Here is a 20,886-nt window from a genome sequence, read left to right on the forward strand (position 1 = left end):
TGTGTTGGTGTTATTCAGAGAAGCACAGCTGCAGTGATAACAGCTTAATTTCCACAGAGCTTTACCTATTTTAACTTATTTGTTATGAGGCAGAAAGTACAAGTATAATTATCTGTATCTACTTGATGGATCAAGAAACTGAGGCTTGGAGCAGTAAAGGGATTTGCTATTGCTCATAAAGTTAATAGCTAAAGTATTGTCAAAACTGATAAAAAAAAATTTAGGACTTCAATTTCAATGTATTTTCTACTATATAAACCATTTCTTTGGAATGTGTGTGTTTTTAATAAAATTAGCTTTTCAATGATATATTGAATATATATATATGTACATATATATATGAATATAGTATAGGCCAGTGGAAAGCTCTGGGAGGGGAGAGGGAAAAAGGGAGGGAAAGAAAATGAATCATGTAACCATGGAAAGATATTCTAAAACAATAGAATAAATAAAATAAAATAGTCAGCTTTTTTTTAAAAAAATCACTTAATAACTTAAAGTAATTTGTCTATCTCAATTCACAGAAGTTTTTTTTATTTTGAAATATATATTATATGACTTAGTGGATAGAATGCTAGCCCTAGTCAGGAGGATCTGGGTTCAAAACTGGCCTCAGATACTTCCCAGATGTTTGACTCTGGGCAAGTCACTTAACCCTGATGGCCTAGCCCGTGCCACTCTTCTGTCTTAAAATCAAATCTAAGACAGAACATAAGGGTTTAAAAAAAGAAAAGTATATTATGAAGAGTAAAAATTAATCAGGAACTAATTTTATTGCTACATTATCTAAGAGTTTTATTGCTACATTAGCTAAAGACTTATTTATCTGGTTTAATTCCATTTTAAAACAGACATTTTTTTTCCCTTTTGTATGTTCCAGGTGCCCAACCCCTGGTTGTGATGGTTCAGGACATGTGACTGGAAATTATGCTTCCCATAGAAGGTAAGATTGATTCTTTTGAGGAGAAAAGAAAGTCATGGTGTCTACCACAAGGCAAAAGCAATGAAATTATTCTTTTTTTTTTCCTTCTGGGTACATCTTTCAGTTTGTCTGGCTGCCCCCGGGCCAGAAAAGGTGGTGTCAAAGTAACTCCTACTAAGGAAGATAAAGAAGATCCTGAACTTAAGTAAGTACAGTGGTTAGGGTCAAAGGAGCATTTTAATGAATGTTTTGCCTCACAATATGTCCTTTTAAGGTTACAACCTTTAAGGGAAAGTGACAAGAAAATGGTCTGCACTTTTAGCAGGAGTATAGTTGAAGACCATGTAAAATCTTGGGGGAAAATTTCATCGGCATCTCTCAAAACATCTAATGAATATACCTAAAATTCAAGTAATACTAGAGTTTCTTTTTTTTGTTTTGTTTTGTTTTGCAAAAAAATCTTGTCATGCCAACAACATTTACAAAATTCTTTAATAATAAAGAAAAATATGGGCTAAAATAGCATTGTAGAATTGTCATTTCATCATAAATATCACAATACTTTATCCTGGGATTTGGATTTTGCCAAAAGAGAAATTCTAAATCTAATTCCATTTTCTTAAAAGGCCCCCAAATGGTGGACTTTAAAGGTGATATATATTTGAATAAAAACTGTTTCCTTCATAATGTGGCATTAAGTTCAATTCCCTGATTGCCTCACTTTCCATAACACCATGTCATCAAAATAGAAGAGACTTGCAAAGGGAGAATAAGAAGAAAAAAGGTCATTGAGCTGCCATCAAAAGACAGAGATTTGTACAAAAGCATTTTCTCTTGAAATATAGTCTTTGCCTCTTCTGTGTAACCCATTCTGAACCATGTCACCCACATTTCATTTTCCTCTGTTCTCATTCTCATCCTGAATTTATTTCTATTTTGCTTTTTTCTTTATTCCATTAATTTGCAACTGCCTTATTGATGATAATATAAAAATTCCCTTTACCTATTATTTTCCTCAGGTTGGAATAAATAGGTTATGTCACAAACAAGCTAATCAATGATTCTGTAATGTAATCTCAGTTCTCATAGCATTTCCATTTCCTATTTCTGAATATTCATTATTTGCCATTCCCCATGTTCCCTGGACTCATGTCATTGCTTTGAATCAAAAGGCAATTGAGTCAAAAATAAAGTACCAAATTTTAGGGCTCAGTACTATGAAAAGGTTGGACAAAAGTCCCCAAACAACTGAAGAATATGAGGTTCTCTCCACCATTTGTAATTGTTGAGGCAAAGAAAGAGGAAGCACACTGTAGTGGAAAGGGTGCTCTCTCTGAGGTCAGAAGAAGTGGCTATAATACTTATTAGTTGTATAATCCTAATCAAGTGACTCAACCCCTCTGGGCTATAGTTTCCTTATCTGTAAAGTATAAACAATTATGTTACCTACTTCCCTAGGGCGCTTTTTGCAAAGCACTCTGAAAATCTTAAAATATAAATATAAATAAATAATAAATAAAATTTTATTTTTTATGACAAACAAATGTGTTTGGATAGCTATGATAATAGCTAACTTTTATATTGTGTTTGATGGCTTATAAAATTACATACATGTGTGTATATATAATGTGTGTATGCATATACATATATTGAAATATTGATATAAAATAATTTTATCTTCATAAGAACTCCAAAAGATAGGTGCCATTATTATCTCAGTTTTATAGATAAGGAAACTGAGGCAGACAGAGGTTAAGTGATTTATGTTGGGTCATAAAACTGATTATATGAAGCTGAATTTGAACACAGGTCTTCCTGACTCCAAGTGCTCTATCCCTGTCATCATCTAGTAACCTACTGTACTACTTGTCTGCCTAGGACAAATTAAAGTATACAATATAGTAAAATTATGAGTCTATTCATGGGAATGTTGATTGTACAAAAGAAAATACATAATACGTTTTTCCATATACCTTTATCCAGGAGTTGCACAACACCTTTATTTATATCCCCCAATAACCCCAGACGTAGATCAGTGATCATTTTATAGAATTAAATTTAATGGAAAAAGTATAGAATTCTACTGTTACCTGGTCAAACACTGGCGGGTTGAGTTTAGAACTCAGTCTTCTCTGATTTCTGGAAAACAAATGCATCTTCTAATCACTCCTTTTTTAAAAATTTTTCTTATTGATATAAATGAAAAATCCTTTTCTCTTGGGTAGAAAAAAATCTTCATTTTAAGAAGTTATTCAAAAGCAAAAAGAGTGCTAATGCTGATTCTACCGCTCATTACCAAAATGACAGTAAGCAAGTCTTTCACTTCTGTGGTCCTCAGTTTCTTCTTCTGTAAAATAAGGATGGCTGTATCATCTGGTCCCTTCCTACTCTGACATTCTGTAAGTCCATTAGATGCTGTGTTCTTACTTATCACTCCTGTATCCTTTCCCAGTAAGTTATGTTCACACTAAAAAGATTTTTTTGATTACTACTAGTCCTTTAGTAAGAATTATCTTTGTTTCATTTTTCCAGATGTCCTGTGTTAGGATGTGATGGTCAAGGTCACATATCAGGTAAATACACTTCCCATCGCACTGCTTCTGGTTGTCCTCTGGCTGCCAAAAGACAGAAGGAGAATCCTCTCAATGGGTCCTCGTTATCCTGGAAATTGAACAAACAAGAGCTGCCACACTGTCCCCTACCAGGCTGCAATGGACTGGGACATGTAAATAATGTTTTTGTCACCCATAGAAGGTATCTATAGTTTTGTTTTCTGTTTTTGTTTTCTTTCTTGTTGTTGTTGTTGAACTGCAACTGAATTACTTGCAAAATAAGAGAAGTGTGTAATCTTAAGAAGGGACTAAAAGTTGAAGACATGGGGTAGCTAGGTATTATACTTGATAGAGCTCCAGGTCTAGAGTCAGGAGGACTTGAGTTCAAATATGGCCATAGATACTTCCTAGCTCTGTAATCTTGGGCAAGTCACTTAACTTCATTTTTTTTAAGTTAGTGACAAAGCAGTACTTGGCAGAGTATCTGGCACATAGTAGGCACTTAATAAATGCTTGTTGACTTCACTTAAATGGTCACGAATTTAAATTTTGGCAAGTATATGATCTCAAAATATAAAAAGCATCATTGCTATTTTTGCACTGCTTTTTTTTATACTTTTCTGCTTACCACATATTTTCCACTATCTGCCAGATATATTTTGTCTTTTCTATTTTAAAATTGTGTTGATATTTTATACACAAGTCTTTACTTGCTCTAATTGAATGGAAATGACTTGGACAACTTCTTTAGAACATTTGTGCAACTGCTAAATTTGACTTTATGTATTTTTCTCATTCTGTCAACCCTGTGAGTTGGCCAACTCACAGGTAAATTGGTTTTGCAGTTGTGAATATGATGTGTCTCAATAGTTTTTCCTTATGAGAAAGCAGACCATTATCAGGATGAGAGAAAAGCCAAAATGTTCCTCAATTATATATTTTTAAGACTTGTTTCTGTCCTCTCCTGAATGTTATTTGAACTTTTAGTAATCAACCAATCGATCAATCAAACAAATTTATTAAACATTTACTGTGTGCCAGGCACTGTGCAAAATGCTTAGGATACAAAATGAGGCAAAAGTCAGTTCCTACACTCAATAAGCTTACAATCAAATGGAAGAGACAACAAGCAAATAAATTTATACACAAAATAAGCTTTATCTAGTATAAATAGTAAATAACAGAGGCAAGACACTAGAACTAAGAGGAGTTGGGGACGATTTCCTGTAAAAGATGTTATGCTTCTAACTCCTTGGTGAGAAGGAAATGCTCTTCTCATGAGCCTGTGATCCTGTGATTCTTTTTGAGGGTCAAAAACACATTACTGATTAGATGGCACAATGGATATAACAAGTATTAGACCTGAAATCAGGAAGACCTCTGGCATTAACTGATGATAGTCATTTAACCTCTCTGTGCCTCCATTTCCTCATCTACAAAATGGAAACAATATAGTACCTATCTTACAGGATTATTGAGAAAATCAAAGTTTGTAATATAAATAAAAGGCTTTGCATATATTAAAGCACAGCATAAACATTAACTATTGTTATTGTTGTTGCTATAAATCCAATTGTATGGTATTACTACATTGATAGAAATTGATAGAAATTCCAAAAAGAAACCTTAGTGAAAAATTCAGGTAAGATGTCTTATATTACAGAAATTTGGCAAAACTCTACCTTTCTAAACTAAACTAAAATGCTTGTGCCAGAAAATGAATTCCTTGTTGATTCAGTCTGAAGGAACTGAAATCTACTTATGGAGACTTATGTTACAACTTATGTGTTGTTTTTTTCCACTGTCTTTTGGCAGTTGATTTTCAAATGCTAATTAAATCCTTAATGCCATATATTGTTTTATGTTGAATGTGAATCAACATTCTATGTACAGAATCAACATTTGACAATCAAGTGTGCTCAGTGATGTAGTCTGGAAAGCTTGACTTCTCAAGGTTTGGCTATAGAAATATGTTGTGTCTGCACATATACTATACAAACAAAAACTGACACATTCATAGAGAAGAGAAGGCTTCCATCGACTGACTCCAGAAGGGGGGAAATAGAAATTTCCCATGAGAATCTGAGTCTTGAATATGAACTTTTCCTCATAAAGCTCTATATTTCTATCCCGAGGGATTATGATGTGAATGTAAATACCATTTGTTTTCAAAACTATTTTTTAAAAAATACAGGTAACAACATAATCTGACCCTGATGTTAATATCTCATTATTTCAACATGAGCCTTTAAAACATTATGAATCTTTAGTGTCAAATTCTAGACTATTCACCTCATTAAATTAATAAATTTTCAAGAAAAATGGTATCCTTAAAACCTATTCTGCACGGATATGAATAATCACTTTACTTCAGAACCAACAAAGCTGTGAGCCAGAGGCTTCCCACAATATAATCTATATCTTAGGACCCTCTATTAAACAAATTTCCTTGAAAGTTTCTAACAAATAACTAGATCTTCCTTTCTAATACATATATATATATACACATACATATATATGTGTGTATATATATATATATATATATATATATATATATATACACCACATTCCTCTTTCATTCAGATGTAAAGGCTTTCCTTTAGAAGTGTAAAATATTCTGTCCAAATCAGTTACTCTTTTGGAAGTTAAGTCTGGAGAGCAATGAACTCAATTCTTAAGTTGTGATAAGGCTTTTTATACTTCATTAACTCTTTCAATTCACTATTATATATCCAATAAATAGCAATAATATAAATTGCACATAATAACAACAAAAAAATAAACTTTAATATACAAACATTAAAAAAGACATTGGCTTAAGTCTGGTGATTCTCTCTATAAAAAATTGTTGGTATTATTAAAATGATTTAAATAACCTATTTCCTTAATCCAATTGAATATGATTCCACTTAAAAACAAATTTAATCACCTTTTCAGAAACTCATTCTTTGCATAAAAGAAGATAAACTTCTGCTCAAGATGCACAAAATCTAATGTCTACAAAATATTACTCAACATAGTTATGGGAGAAACCTTAAGAACTGAGAGAATATGGTTCAAAGTGCACTTTTTTTTTTTACAATTTTTGACACTGTGAAGTGTCCAAAATAAAGATTAATGTTATCCAATTAAAAATTTAAATTCGCTAAAAAATCAGGGATTAACTTATGCCACAGTCTATTTGTATTACTACTCATTATGTTTCCAAAGGATCAAAATCAAAAATACTTTGTGGTATTTGAAACTGAAGGAATTTTCCCCTCTATATTAATTTAGATTATCCTAGAGTTTTTTTTTAAATAAAAAAAAATTTTATACACTTTGAATTTCATGGCAATTTGCAGTCTGAAGTTCGTTAAATTCGAAGTGAAGTTCTATCAAAATGTGTTTCAAATTCTTAATTCATTTAAGTTTACAATTTAACTTTTAAAATATTCATTTGAATAACTATAACTAAATTTATAAAACATATATTATAAAAACATTGGGAACTGATATTTGTAACCAAATAATTATGTGATACCATTTTCAGAGAAAACCCAATTTCATTTAGTTAGGTGATTAATTAACACTTTTTTAATGATAAAATTTAGTGGAAATTGAAGACTTTGTCACTTTTGCAAACTATGGCAACAAAATTGGAAGATTCATAAACATGACTATATTCTGATATATAAGAAGCAAAACATCAAGACAATGATGGTAACATCCACAAAGTTCTAGCGTGATTTCCTATATTTTTATGAAATCAGATATTAATCAAACCTCTAATGTGATAATATTTTATTTTACTTTTGTTTTATGTGATTTTTGGATTTCAAAAACTCTGAAAAAAGACGAAAACAGAGTTTGTGTCTGGAGCTGTCAGACACAATCCTGCTCACCGAATTTATTCATAATAAATGTTTTATCCATTACCAGCTTATAGAAAGTCAGCTGACAGCTATCAAATAGTGGCTTGTATGTACATGTACAACTTTTTACTTCTTAACAAAAGAAATAAAACTGTGGACATACATCAATGTCAGCTCTTTGTAATTGCGTGGCATTCATATGTTAAAAAACAATATGGAAGCTGTTTTGAAAATTTCGGGATTTTTCCTCTTCGTTTTTGTAGAAATTGAACTATGACAGTAAAGAATGAACACAACACCAATGACAGAATGGCATAGCCTTACCTACTGAGACATACATAAGAAAATTATAATGTAACCAAATAAAATGACTCCACTTTCAAACACTGGCTTAATCTTCTATTTTTCACAGCTTGTCTGGATGCCCTCTAAATGCACAAGCCATAAAAAAGGGCAAGGTCTCAGAAGAATTAATGACTATCAAGCTTAAAGCAAGTGGTGGTAAGATAATCTTGGCATCTTTTCTTGGTATCTTTTGTCCAAATGGGTTCTAGTTTGGATTGAATGTAAAGTATAGTGCTCATCTCCATGAAGCAAATTTTCTGTAATTTCAATTCAAAATTATAAAAATACAAAAAGCAGCTTCTCTCTCTCTTTACTTATTCATCCATAAGGAACCCAGGAGTAGAAAGGCATGGCTATTTGAGGCAAAATGGTCTAAGGGAAATAGACAAAAGTGAGAAAATTCACAGCATTTTTATCCCTCAAGCTCAAGTTGACAGTCTTTTCATAGATGAGTTTCAGGTTAGTTAAACCATAAGTCTATTTCCTCACTCTTAGTCTTCTGTCATATTTAGGAGTAGATTTCTGGTGAATTCTCATCTGTCACTGGTTCCTGAGTATTTTTATGGCAAAAGCCACTATTTAACATTATCTCAGGAATTTTCTATTTCTATGGGAGAACATTCTCATGAGACATTTGAGAAACAATGGCATAATAAATGTTTCCCTCTGGAAAATTGGATTATTTAGTGATCTATGGATGGCATAAAGCAAGAAATTACTCTTTTAAATACAAGGTTACCTTATTTCCCTAGGAAGTGTCACTCAATCTTACTAATCTAGATGTGTAGCTTAAAAAAAAGTGGAGAGAGATATACAATATCCAAAGAAAAAAAAAGCACTTGAGAGGAATAAAGTGCTTATGTCCTAAGGTTTCTCTTTAGAGGCTTTAATTCAGCCTATTCGGGGCTTTAACAAAAGCACAGTGAAAATGCTATCTTGGGAGACTTACTTGCCACTTGATATGTGCTCCTGATAGTCTTATTGAAAGAGTTTGCACTACCCATGTAGAGGAAAAAATAGATGCTCTTGATGCTTAGTATAGGAGATGTTCTCTTAAATGTTAAGATGCTAAAAATAAATAAATCAGCTCTCTAAAGAATATAGCAATTAGTATTCAGTCATGTTATCTGTTCCTCACATCCTACCCTCACATGCTCTTTTTCTGAGTATCAGATATTCATATTTTAAATTATTAATCAAGTATGTACTTCATGATAGTTGATCTTTGTATATTCTTTGCTTTTATGGAATTTTCTAGTTCAGTAATGGGGAAAAATTGAATTTTGAGTCAAACTACTAGGGAATATTTCTTCCTAAATATTAATTTTTCCTCTTCAATTTAACCAATAGTCAATATTCATTTGTTTTCCTAGAATTAAAAAAAAGATATAAATTTTTAAATGACTTAGATCAGAAATATAAAGGCATTATTATATTACATCGAATACATTAGTAAGCCTACACTAAATGAAAAAAAAATCCAATAGCACCTCCATGAATGCCTTAAAGAGCTAAATTAATAAATATTCTACAGCTTATGAACCGCCAATTTCTGCCTGTTCCTTATAGGATAAACTGCAAACTCTTCTATTTGGCAATTGGTCCTTCACAGTCTGATTTTAACCAAAATTTCCAGGATTATTACGTATTACTTTCTTTCAAACCCTTCATTATCCAGCCCAACTTACATATTACCTGTTCTCTGCACAATATCCCCTGACTTTGCCTAAGCTGTCCCTTCTGACATGCACATCTTCCCAACTTAACTCTTAGCATCCTGATCTTTTCTTTTTAACCCCTTATCTTCTGCCTTAGAATTGATATTGTTGATTGGTTCTAAGACAGATGAGTAATAAAGGATAGTCAATGGGGGTTAAGTGACTTGCCCAGGGTCATACAGCTAGGAAGTGTCTGAGACCAGAGCATCCTGATCTTTCTTCAGAGACCAGCTTAAGTGTAACATCCTACATGAGGTCTACCCTGATTCCCACAGTTGCTTATGCCCTTCCCTTTCAATTAAATTGTCTTATAATAACTTACATACAATTTGCATTTGCTTCCCTTTGTTCATGCCATGTAATTAAAGTAGAATATAAACTCTGTGAAGGCAGAAGCTATTTCTTTCTTGTCTTTGTATCCTAAAACCCAATAGCATGCCTTTTGCCTGGCAAGCTTTTCATAAATGCTTTTTCTGAATTGGAAATAGAACATTCAATTTCACTCACCAGTAGACCTTGGTTACTGGTCTTCAGTAAGTCATTCAGTTTTCATTATGCTTCAGTTTCCTCATTTGCAGATGAAAACTATCAATGCTATATAATGTATTATGTTATATGCCATATAATATAGTTATTATGAATATTAGGTCATAGGTAAAAAGCTTTTGAAGTCTCATGGAAATGAAAACTTGGATGATCCTAATATTTACCATTGTGTTCTTACAATTACTTCTGTAATTGTCCAAATCTCTTATGGGAAAGAAATCAATAATCAGGAAAACACTGACTTCATTTAGAATCCTCCAAAATTCTCAAGAAGTGAACATTTTTCCTTAGTGAATTTTCTTTGATGTTTATTAAACATTCCATTAGATTGTCAGCTCCTTGGGGACAGAAACTGTTTTTTGCTTCTTTTTGTATCCCCATCACAGCACAATGCCTGGAATATACTAGGCATTTGATGTACATTTATTGACTGACATTTAAGAAGATAAAATGAGATGAGGTTAAGATTAGTATTGAGTGGGGCAGCTGGGTAGCTCAGTGGATTGAGAGTCAAGCCTAGAGACGGGAGGTCCTAGGTTCAAATCTGGTCTCAGACACTTCCCAGCTGTGTGACCCTGTCAAGTCACTTGACCCCTATTGCCCAACCTTACCACTCTTCCACCTAGGAGTCAATACACAGAATTTAAGGGTTAAAAAAAAAGATTAGTATTGAGTAGCAAATTGGATATTCAGGCCTGGAATCAGGAAGACCTGGGTCTAAATCTGGCCTGAGACACTTCCTTAGCTGTGTGACCTTAGGCAAGTCACTTAACTCCCACTGCCTAGCCTTTACCACTTTTCTGCCTTGGAAGCAATACACAGTATTGCTTTTAAGACAGAAGATATGGTTTAAAAAAGAGAGAGAGAGAAGTATCAGACAGATAATCATACTGAGTGCTGGTCAATTCTTGACTCAAAGGGGATATAACAATACAAAATAAAAGTATAAGAGAGTCTATTATAAAAGTGGATAGAGCTCCAGGCCTGGAGAAAGAAGGTCCTGGGTCCAAATATGGCCTCAGATGCTTCCTAGCTTATGACCCTAGGCTAGTCTTTTAAGCCCAGTTGCCTAGCCCTTACCATTCTTCTGCCTTGGAACTGATATTTAGGATTGATTCTAAAACAGAAATTGTAAGGTATTGTTTTGATTTCTAATTTATATAGTGCAAATCCTAAAGTTATCCAAATGGGAATTTTTGTAATCCCAGCCACCTTTCTGACTTCCCTGACATCACATCCAAAAATATTAAAAGACCAAATTCTTTTCCTTATCTTTGGGACTACATTATCCTATTGGATTTTTGTCATCAGCTCCAAGTGTATTAGCAAATCTGAATCCCAGGCTATTTTACCTTGGTCACTGGTCATGGTACAGGATAAAAATGCATTCATTTCCAGAGAGATCTGGCTGCTCTGTTTCATGATTCTTATCACCAATTATATGTAAATGAATTAGAGATGAAGAAATTAAAGAGTAAAGTTGTGAAACTATTGCCCTAGATATGTGAATTGTTAAAAAATGGTCATAGAATGGGAAGATGTATTGTACTAGCAGATTATCAATACGAATCCTGTTTAAAAGGGATAGTATAAGAAGGTACATTTTTTTGATGAAAAAACAAACATTAAACCACCCCAAGAATTGATGCTAGGACTTTTTTTTTTTAATACATAATCTGCAAGGGACATAGAATGATACAAAAGATCCAAAATCTGTCTGTTTTGTTAAAAGGCTAAATTGATGGGGATGAACTATGAAATGATCTCCAGAAGCCTTGAGATGTGCATGAGAGTGGCACTCACAATTCAATGTGACAGTTAAGTTTATTTAATAAAATTAAAGCATTTGAGAAAAAACTTTTCATTAAAGACGTCGGCTCAGAGTATCACTGTAACCCATGGGTTCAACAAAACTGTGCATTATAAAGAAGAATATTAGACACAAATCCAAAAATATCATACCAGTATAAAAATTCCTATTGTGTCCTATTGTGTCGTTGAACTTTAAAAAAGGCATAATCAAGTAGTTTTCTTAGTGATTCACAAAAAGTAGTTTGATGTTGGTACTACCCGGTATGCCATCTGGATGTCACCTCCTACTTAAATGACTACCACTATATTACTCAAGAATAATGTAACAGAATGAGGAAATACTGAGGAGATTTTTTTTATTTTGTTTTGTTTTTTAATTTTTTTTAAACCCTTAACTTCTATGTATTGGCTCCTAGGTGGAAGAGTGGTAAGGGTGGGCAATGGGGGTCAAGTGACTTGCCCAGGGTCACACAGCTGGGAAGTATCTGAGGCCAGATTTGAACCTAGGACCTCCCGTATCTAGGCCTGACTCTCAATCCACTGAGCTACCCAGCTGCCCCTGAGGAGACTTTTTGAAAAACATACATTTTGAACTGAAAATAATGTTAGAAATTTTCTAGTCTGACTTCTTATCTTGAAATTAGTAAACTAAAGCCTAGAGAGGTTAATTTACTTCTCCACGGTCACAAGGAACAAAACTGGGATACAATCATTGTAGAACGAATGCCCCATTCACTAGTGCAGTGATGGCAAACCTATGACACATGTGTCAGCACTGACATGTGTAGCCTTTTTTGATGACACTCAGCTGCATACAGAGAAGTATGGGGCAGCATGCTGAGGATAAAACATTTGCTGTAGTGTAGTATAGACATTCTGTGCACTATAGATGACAATTCTACCTATATTAATTTACCTATTTTGGTAAATTATTACATTTTATAATAAAATATTAAAGTAATACATCTATTATAAATATGATAAATATTTAATTATAAATAGTAATACATAAATAAATAAAATATATTTATAATAAAAATATTACAATTATACATTTTTGTTATTTAAACTATAAATATCATGAAATAATGGGGGTTTTTCTCAAAGTAACACACCACCCGAGTTATGTTCAGTTTTTTGGCGAATTTTGACATACCATGCTTAAAAGATTGCCCATCACTGCACTAGTGTTAATGTAAGATCCAGCGATTTACAAAGCACTGTCATAGGCAAGTGGAGATGTAGTGAATTGGAAGCCTTTGACTTGATCAACTGGACTATTATGAGGACAAAAGAGTTGGCAAAATCATTGAAATGCATCTCCTATTTCTGTTTCAGCAGCTTCCTAGCAGCAACACAGCCAAAATCCAAGTAGAGAGTTCCAATTTTCAATAGGAGTCAGTCACTCTTCTAAAGTTGCAACAAGTGTGTATCTTATTCCTATTCAAACTTTATTTTTAATTATTACATAATTTAAAGACTTTTTGGCCCCATAATTTTTCTTCCCCAATATTTGAAAAATCCTTTTTTATATTAATGATGTATTCTTACCCAAATAAGTAAAAATTTGTAATCATTTTAGGCAGTAATCTTTAAATAGTAGTTATTCCATAATTAACAAAAAAACATTTTTAGGAAATAAGAGAAGAGGAAGAGAAAGCAGCAACTTTCAATGGTCATTATACAAGAATATTGTTCCATAGCTATGAATTTATTATAACAAAATACAATCCCTAAAAATCACAAAGCAAATATAATAATCATCAATACCAAAGGAATCATAATAAAATTTAAATATTCCAAAGATGGTTACTTAATTGAGATAGCATTAAAAAATCTACAGTAAAGAAATATATATATATATGTATATATAGACAGGGATCAACCACAAATTACAAATCTGTAAAATTTAAAACAGCTTCCTGAAGGGAAAAAGAAAGTCTTATGTCTGTGCTCCAGAATTCCAGCAGTTCTAATATAAAGAAAACCATTTATATTATCAATATATATATTCATGTGGCCATAAACAAATGCCTAGAGAAACAGAAAGTTTTCTATATGAGCTATCTGTCAAATGATGTTGTACTCCAAGGACTCACTTAATAGTAATGACCAGGTACAACTTCACCTCTATTCCTTCCCTATGGATTGACTTGCAAGCCATTTTTCAAATGGGCACTAGGTCATGTGATTAGATGGTTCTTCAAGCAAAATTTTGTCGATATTTATGGGGTTTTTTTCCTAAATAGTATTTAAAAGGAACACAACAGCTCCCTACCTAATTGATCTTACCTCTTTCCTAACAAGCCAGACTTAGCCTATTATTAAAGTAATTCCTGGCCAAACAATACCCATTGCCATAATAAAAAAAATAAGCACTATTTTGTTAGACTAGCAAAAAGTGCAGAATTAGAGAACCATGTTAGTTTATAATCTGACATGTATTTTTATCACCCTGCCATAAGTTTCTTATGATATTAACTTATCCATTCTAAAAGGAAAGTTGCTGTCTGACATATTAACTACTAGATTCTCTTTCTACTTATTATTAATAATCTTGGCACACATTTTTAAAGTAATTTAGTGTTTCTAAAGCACTTTACTTGCAATAGCCCTATGAGGATAGATAATATAAGTATTGTCAAATCCATTTTGTAGACAAGGAGACTGAGGCTTAGAGTGGTGAAATGACTCACTCTGGGGTACATAATTAGAAAATTTCAAGCAAATATTTACCAGGTGCTTTTCAAGATGTCAGTGGTACAAATTCTAAGAAGGAAATATTCCTCGTTCACACTTAGGTTACATTCTAAAAGGAAAACAACTTACATGCAGAAGTATAATAGGGTAAATATTAAGAAGAAAAATGTAAATAAATATAAGGTAAATAAGAAGGAAAGTCCCTGACAGAAGGTGAAATTATTAAGAATTCATGTAGCAGATGATACTTAAGCTGCATCTTAAAGGAAGAGAGAGATATCATGAAGGAGAGTTGAGGAGGGAGTATATTCCAGGAATAAGGATAGCCAATGGGGGAAAAAATGGAGAAGGAAGATGGATTGTCCAGTAGGAGTAACAGAAGGCTAGTTTGGCAACATCACAGATTTTGAGAAGGGGAATAAAGGAAAATGAGGATGGAAACATAGGTTGTCCCAGGCTGTAATGAGCTTCAAGTGAGAAGTTTGTCTTTGATCCTAGAGTCAACAGGGAGCCATTTAATTTACTTGAGAATGGAAATGCCATGGTCAAATTTGCACTTAGGAGAAAAATCACTTTGGCAGAAATGTGGAGGATAGATTAGAGTGTGGAAAGACTTGAAACAAGGAGATGAATAAGAGGCTGTTAGAACAACATAAGTGAAAGTTAGAAAAACCTGAAATAAAATAATGGCTCTGTCACTAAAGAAGCATGTTCAGATGCAAAAAATATTCTGATAATAGAAGTGGCAAAACTTGGCAACTGATTGGATATGTGGGATGAGTGAGAGTGATGAGTTGAGGAGGATGCCAAGGTTATGAAACCAAATGAATGAAGGAAAAACATCACACACTATATGCTTCACCCTGGAAATACAAATAGAAAATGGAAACAAATTATGGATTGGGAGAATGGTGGTGGATTTAATAGAAATAGAGAAATTTGTTAAAGAAATAGGTTTGAGGGAGAAATAAATTGTTTGTTGGACATATTGGGTTTGAGATAGCTCCAAAACACTGAATTTAAAATATCCAGTAAGAGTTAGAGATGCGGAGCAGAAACTTAGGCTAGATATGTAGACCTGGGGATCATCAGCATAGAGATAATAATAAATATCCATGGAAGTTGATTAAATCAAGGAAAGAGAGTGTAGAAAGAGAATAAAAGAAAGTTCAGAACAGCATCTTAAACAACAGCCACAGTTGGGGATGTAATATGGATGATGTGACAACAAAGGACCAAAGAATACTGAGAAGAAGCAGTCATAAAAGTAGAGAACCAGGAGAGAGTAATATCACTAAAATTCAAAGAGGAGAAAGTATGAATAATAAAGTATTCATTAGGAACTTCTTGTTGTTTAATTGTTTGCAGGCATTGTCTGACTTTTTGTGACCCCTTTTGGGGTTTTCTTGGCAAAGATTATAGGGTGGTTTTCCATTTTCTTCTCCAACTTATTTTATAGATGACAAAACTGAAGCAAACGTGGTTAATGGATTTGCCAAGGTTCACACAGCTAATAAGTGTCTGAGATTGGATTTGAACTCAAGGCTTCCAGACTCCAGGCCTAGCTTTCTGCCCACTGTTCCACTTAGTTGCACATTTTAAGCACTTACTATAACCCAAAATGTTGGAAATATAAATACAAACCAAAAAGAACAGTCTCTATCCTCAAGATGGAAAAGGGTGAAAACTGACAACATATAAGGGAGATATGGGAAGGAGGGAAGGGAATATGTTTGGTGATATGATTTTGTGGTGGCTGGGAAATAATGTGGAAGTCAAGTTCTAGACAAAATAAGTAGATAGCTCACCTATCAGAACCCTAAGTCCTAGGAGAAAAGTCCAGGTTCTAGGGACAAACAGATGTAGAAAATGAGGAGGATGCCAGACACAAGTGGAATGATTTGAAATGGCCAAGAAGTGTAATCAGGAGAAAAAATGGTCAACAGTGTTAAATGCAACAGAGAAGTCAAGTAGAATGAGACATTAAAAGAGACCATCAAATTTGGCAATTAAGAGATCACTGGTAATTTGAGACAGAGCAGTTTCAGGTAGATAATAAGGTTGGATGCCCACTAAAAAGTGTGTAAATCAGAATTCAAATCCGGGTCTCATGACTCCAAGTCCAATAAACTCCACTATACCACCCATTTGATAAGTGAAAGTTAATGCTACTTTAGGCAGCACAATTAATACTTCATGGTGATTTTTTTCAGTTAATATCCTTTAGAAAAGCAACTTTAAAAGGTTCCTATTCTTAATTTTAAAATTCAGTGTTTTAAGCTTTGCCAAATTTTTTGAAGAGTATATTATCTCCACATTTAGCAGTGTGATTCTTGTAATGACCTTCATCCAAATCAATTAAATTCTGGTCTTACCTGAATTAGGGAATCCATAGAGTAGCAATTAAAAATTATCAAGAAGGCAGAAGGCTAATATATAAGGACATGCAAAAAGATAAAGACTTTGCTTTGGAAACATGGAAGATGAAATAAAATTCTATAAATCACAACAGATACAAATGGATATAAGATCTGTTTGCCTGTTCACTGAATCTAGGAATATGAGAATTATGAGGCATGAATGTTGAAAGAGATAATTTTAAGAGGAAAATTACAGATCTCATTATCAAGAGTTGAAAAAGGTTAAAGATATGCACTCCTTAAAAGATATAATTAATAGTACTAACAAATAATAATAACAGCTAGTTTTTGTAAGGCATTTTTACAAATAGATCATTTTATTTTCACAACAGCCTGGGGAGATAAGTGCTATTATTATCCAAGTTTTACTAATGAAGAAACTTGTTAAAGTGACTTGCTCCAGGTCACACTGATGGTATCTAAGGCTGGATTTTAAGTCAAGCCTTCCAGACCCCATCTCTCTATTCACTAAACTCTTTAGCTGCCTCCTTATTTAGATAATATTCATGAATTGCACATTTATAATGGATTGAAAAGAAAATTAGAGTTGCAGCTAGGTGGCTCAGTGAATAGAGAACCTGGCCTGGAGACAGGAGGGTCCTGGTTCAAATCTGTCCTCAGACACTTCCTAGTATGTGATCCTGGGCAAATCACTTAACACCAGTTGTCTAGCCCTTTCCTCTCATCTGCTTTGGAACCAACATTAAGTATCAATTGTAAGACAGAAGGTGAGAGTTTAAAAAAAAAAAAGAAAGGAAAAAGAAATTAGGGAAGTTTATTTTGACCTTGATAATTTGTAACTGTATCTACACTGTACACTCCAAACTACAATTTGAAGTTGAACAAATGATTAGCAATCATGTTCACAAAATCATAGGATTTAGAGCTGGAGAATTCTTAGAGATCATTTTGTCCAAACTCTTTATTTTAAAGTTGAAAAAACTCAGAGTTTAAGTGATATGGCCAAGGTCACTGATGTAGTTCTTTTGGATGTCCCTTAGGAAAGGTATGAGATAAAAATTTGAGTTTGCTAAACTTTTACAATTATTATTTTTCACTAGTCCTTTATAAAAGTATTACATGTGTTAAACAGCATTCAGATTAAGTTGTAAAATCAGGGAAAACAAAAAATACTTGATTTAAGATAACAGACAAAACATAAAAGATAATGGACAAAAATTTCTAAAGGAAGGGATAGAGTTGCTCCAATATTATACTGATTCCTAAATGGCTGGAAAGGAATGAGAGTTTTAGGACAGTTTTATCCTGAAAATAAACAGATGTTACTGATGATCTAAAATCTTCAAGGGAAAAAAAAAAACAACAAAAAATGACATAATGAAGTAAAAGAAGCTCAGTAGGTAATGCAACTCTACAATGAAAAAAATAGTTGAAATAACTTTCAATCGCCTAGAATATTACTTTGCAGAGATGGAAATGAAAGACAATGTGACAAAGGCTAAATATACCTGAGATCAAATAGGAAAAGGTGAGAGCGATGCTATTTAGCATGAAAAATTTTAAAATACACAGTCAAAAAAATCATGGAAAGGAAATTTTTCTTGTGTTTTATTGAGTGAAGATTTTATGTCCCCCCCCCCCCAAGATGTTAGCTCTTCCTCTAAACCCCCATCAAGTACTCAGTGATCTGGAAAGTATATTTTCCAATAATCTAACATCTAAAGTTATCATAAATAGACTTCAGCAGAAAATCATAATAGAACCTTTGAGGTCATCTAAACCAATCTGTTACCCCATGCAGGGTGATGCTGAATCATCCATCATTAGCATAAGATCCTGACCTTGCTATTACTTAAACACTAATAGTGATCTCACTACTTTTAAGAAGTAGCCTGTTCCCTTCTTGGTCACAGTTTCAATAACTGTGAAATGCTCTTCTCTACTGACCTGAATTATACCTCTTCTCACTTCCACCATTTGGTCCTACCTCAGTATCTCTTGCAGCTCTTCAAATACCTGGAATTAGCTATAGCTTTTTCCTTTCAGTGTTTTTTATAAACAGGCTAAACTTTCCCAACTTCTTCAGTTCTCCCTTCTGGAATAAAATTTCTCCTTACCTTCATTGGTGTGTTTCTGGACTTACTTGAGTACTCTGAATACATGTAATCAAATAATCAATAAACTATTATTAATCACTAATTAAACATAGTACATGCCAGGTACTGTGTTAAGTATCAGAAATACAAATACAAAAGAATGAAACAGTATATACTTTCAAAGAGCTTGGTTACATTTTAATACAAATAGCCACAAGTACATACAGAAGTATATACAGAATCCGGAGAAAGAGAATAAATAGAAAGAAATACAAAGTTGTTAGATACAGGATCTCATGATTCCAGGGCTGAAATTCTATTCATTATACTTTGTACTGTCCTAAAAAAGGCCTTAAAGATCATCAGCTCCAAACCCTTTCTAATGAAAATGAGGGAACAGAGGATAAGAGTAGTTGTGATTTGCTTAAGGTCACAAGGATAGTAAATGACAGAGGCAAGATTTGAACCAAGGTGCTTTAAATCACAAATCCATTACTCTTTGAATTATATCATAATGCAATCCTAAAATATGTAACCAAAAAAGGAAAGTCATTTAGCAAAGGTGAAGGAAAACAAATGGAGAGAGATAACATTACATTAGTAACTATAAAGCCTCTAGTATGTGGGTAAATTCTAGGAGGGCTTTATGGAAGGACAAAGACAAGAATCACAGGGGAAAAGAAGTCATGTTGTGTGTACCAACAGAAGTACCCACATCCGTGAGATCATAGCTTAGCTTGATTCATCAAAGTAATGATCAAAGTATCCAAGAATTGATCTGCACCCTATGCCACCATTAGGACAACCTGAAATTGTACTTTTTCTAGTGAGTGTCTATATCACACTGATGTCTCATTGAGTTTATGAACAATTAATACCATTGGACCTTTTTTTCATATTTATTACCTACAAATCATGTCCCTTCCCTCTCTAGAATATGAATGTTCACGTCTCTGCTGACTTGTGGGAAGGATTTGAGCTTGTGGGATGCCTGAACATGGGCATTGAAACCAAAGAGTATAGGAAATCAGGAAAGAAGAAGAAATCCAATTGCTTTGGGATAGATAGACAGACACATAGATATATAGATGGTAATAGTAGGGCCTATCTCACAGAGTTGTGAGGATCAAATAGGATGATATATTAAAACACCAAGTGTCTTCTATATGAATGTTATATTTCAATGTAAGCTATTATTATTAACATTTTCGGGGGGAAATCTGTGATTTTATTAGAATTCTCAACAAAGAAATTCTCCCTATTAATCCATGAAACAACTTTCTACAAATTATAGTCCTATGAGAAGTTAAGTAACTTGTACAAAGGCATCCTCTCAAAAGGTGTCAGAGGAGAATTGGAACCCAGATCTTTCTTACTCCTAGGACAACTCTCTATAGATGATGCCATACTGCCTCTCATCATTATTATCATTATCATTATTATGTTAGAGTTTGAGTAGAATGAAGTAAGATTTTGAAAGCAAGTTAGCTCCATATTTTAGAGGCTCTTAAATGCCAGTCCCTCCTGATATTTGTGTTTTACACCCAATTTAATGGGAAGCAGAGAGAGTGACTTGGTCCAAACTGTGCACTAGGATGTATTTGGAGTTTAGAACTCAATTAAGTTAAATGAATTGTCTCTATAAGATAACTAAAGATATGTAATATATATATAAATATAAGATATTTATAAAGAAATACGTTTTTAATGTAACCAGTTAAGAAAAGATTGATGCCTTCTTTCACTGTAACTTCAGTTATCAATTATTATTTTTTCTAATACTATTGATTTATAATTTTTGCTCATCTACAGACATTGAAAAGCAAACTAAATTGTTCAAGGTCCCTATGCTTCAAAGTGACAGTCCCTAGCAGGCTACTTTACTATACCAAAACTAAGCATCACAGCCATTATGGCTTTCTGATTTCAGGGAGAAACACCAGGTAATTGTTTCTTGCTC

General features: G+C 33.3%; 1 protein-coding gene across 4 annotated transcripts in view; it reads left to right on the top strand.

Annotated features, from left to right (window-relative positions):
- ST18 (ST18 C2H2C-type zinc finger transcription factor) overlaps nt 1-20,886 on the top strand; it is a 353,171-nt gene that overhangs the window by 322,961 nt on the left and 9,324 nt on the right. For all 4 annotated transcript variants that reach the window (XM_044658018.1, XM_044658020.1, XM_044658019.1 and 1 more), the window contains 4 exons: nt 881-943; nt 1,047-1,127; nt 3,455-3,676; nt 7,741-7,829. In XM_044658018.1, coding sequence (XP_044513953.1) covers nt 881-943; nt 1,047-1,127; nt 3,455-3,676; nt 7,741-7,829 — 455 coding nt within the window. The remainder of the gene's footprint in view (nt 1-880; nt 944-1,046; nt 1,128-3,454; nt 3,677-7,740; nt 7,830-20,886) is intronic.

Source organism: Gracilinanus agilis, chromosome 1, assembly GCF_016433145.1.
Source record: "Gracilinanus agilis isolate LMUSP501 chromosome 1, AgileGrace, whole genome shotgun sequence".
Taxonomy (NCBI): domain Eukaryota; kingdom Metazoa; phylum Chordata; class Mammalia; order Didelphimorphia; family Didelphidae; genus Gracilinanus; species Gracilinanus agilis.